Source organism: Passer montanus, unplaced genomic scaffold, assembly GCF_014805655.1.
Source record: "Passer montanus isolate IOZ18808 unplaced genomic scaffold, ASM1480565v1 scaffold1355, whole genome shotgun sequence".
In the NCBI taxonomy this organism is placed as follows: Eukaryota; Metazoa; Chordata; class Aves; order Passeriformes; family Passeridae; genus Passer; species Passer montanus.
In genome coordinates, this window is record NW_024360442.1 from 1 (window position 1) to 1,356 (window position 1,356).

Genomic DNA, 1,356 nt, shown 5'->3' on the forward strand with positions numbered 1-1,356 from the left:
GGAGGTTAGGGCAGCACCCCACTTCTGCATGCCCTGCTTATGGTAACTGGGAGCACTGGGAGGGTGTTCCTGTTTTGGGGAGGGGTCCCTGAGCCCGTCCCCCCTTTCCCCGAGAATTCCCTGCTGGCCTGCGAGTTCCTGCTGCAGAACGGGGCCAGCGTCAACCAGAGCGACAGCCGCGGCCGGGGACCGCTGCACCACGCCACCATGCTGGGACACACCGGGTGTGTACTGGGAGCAACTGGGAGGGACTGGGAGGGGGCTCTGAATTCACCCCCATTTGGTGAATGGTGGCGTTGCTCACCCCTAAAGCAGATGTGTGCGAAGCTAAGCAGGGTCTGCCCTGGTCAGGGCCTGGATGGGTGACCTGAGCTGGGTTGTTTGAAGAGGGTTCACCCACATTTTTTTGGAGGGTGGTTTATTTCCTTTTGGGGTCCTGCTGCTCTTTAGGGGTTCTTGTTGCCTTTTGTGGGGGTCCCTGTTCTGATTTTGGGGTGCTGCTGCTTGGGGGCAGTGCCTAAATACCTTTGGGGAGAGTCCCTGTTCCCTTGGGCTGCTCCTTTTCCCTTTAGGGGGTTTCCCTTCTATTATTAGGGGTCTGTATTTTTTAGAGGATCCCTATTTCATTTTTGGGGGTCTGTATTCCATTACTGGGGTCTCTCTTCCCTTGAGGGCCTCCCTTTTCCCTTTTGAGGGTGCAAAACCACCCCAAATCTCTCAAAATCTCCCCATTTTTGGGGGTCTCTAGCACAGTTTTGCACATGGGAAGCTAAGCAGGGTCTGCCCTGGTCAGAGCCTGGATGGGTAACCCAACCTTGCTGTGTCCCCTTGAATCCCTGTGTCGTCCCTGACAAAAATGTCCCCAAAATGTCCCCAAAATGTCCCCTCGATGTCCCCCTCCCCAAATTCCAGCCTGGCCTGCCTGTTCCTGAAGCGGGGGGCCGACGTCAACGCGGTGGACGCGGACGGGAGGGACCCCCTGACCATCGCCATGGACTTGGCCAACGCCGACATCGTCACCCTGTGAGACCCCGGGGGGGGGGCCCTGGGTGGGCACCCCAAATCTGACCCCCCAAATCTGACCCCAAATGTGACCCCAAATCCCCCCCCAGGCTGCGATTGGCCAAGATGCGAGAGCTGGAGGTGGCCCAGGGACAGACCGGTGGGTTTGGGGCCTGGGTGGGCACCCCAAATCTGACCCCCCAAATGTGACCCCAAATGTGACCCCAAATCCCCCCCCAGGCTGCGATTGGCCAAGATGCGAGAGCTGGAGGTGGCCCAGGGACAGACCGGTGGGTTTGGGAGGTCTCTGGGATTTTGGGGGGTCTCTGGGATTTTGGGGGGTCTCTGTGTTTG

At 58.8% G+C, this 1,356-nt stretch overlaps 1 protein-coding gene across 1 annotated transcript; it reads left to right on the forward strand.

The window, feature by feature from the left end:
• Positions 1-6: 6 nt before the first annotated feature.
• LOC120497711 (arf-GAP with coiled-coil, ANK repeat and PH domain-containing protein 1-like) lies at positions 7-1,162 on the forward strand (the record flags this gene model as incomplete). The annotated part of the gene is made up of 3 exons (XM_039699495.1): positions 7-224; positions 913-1,023; positions 1,113-1,162. Coding segments are annotated over exons 1-3 (346 nt in total), but the record flags the coding sequence as incomplete, so codon positions are not given.
• Positions 1,163-1,356: the final 194 nt, after the last annotated feature.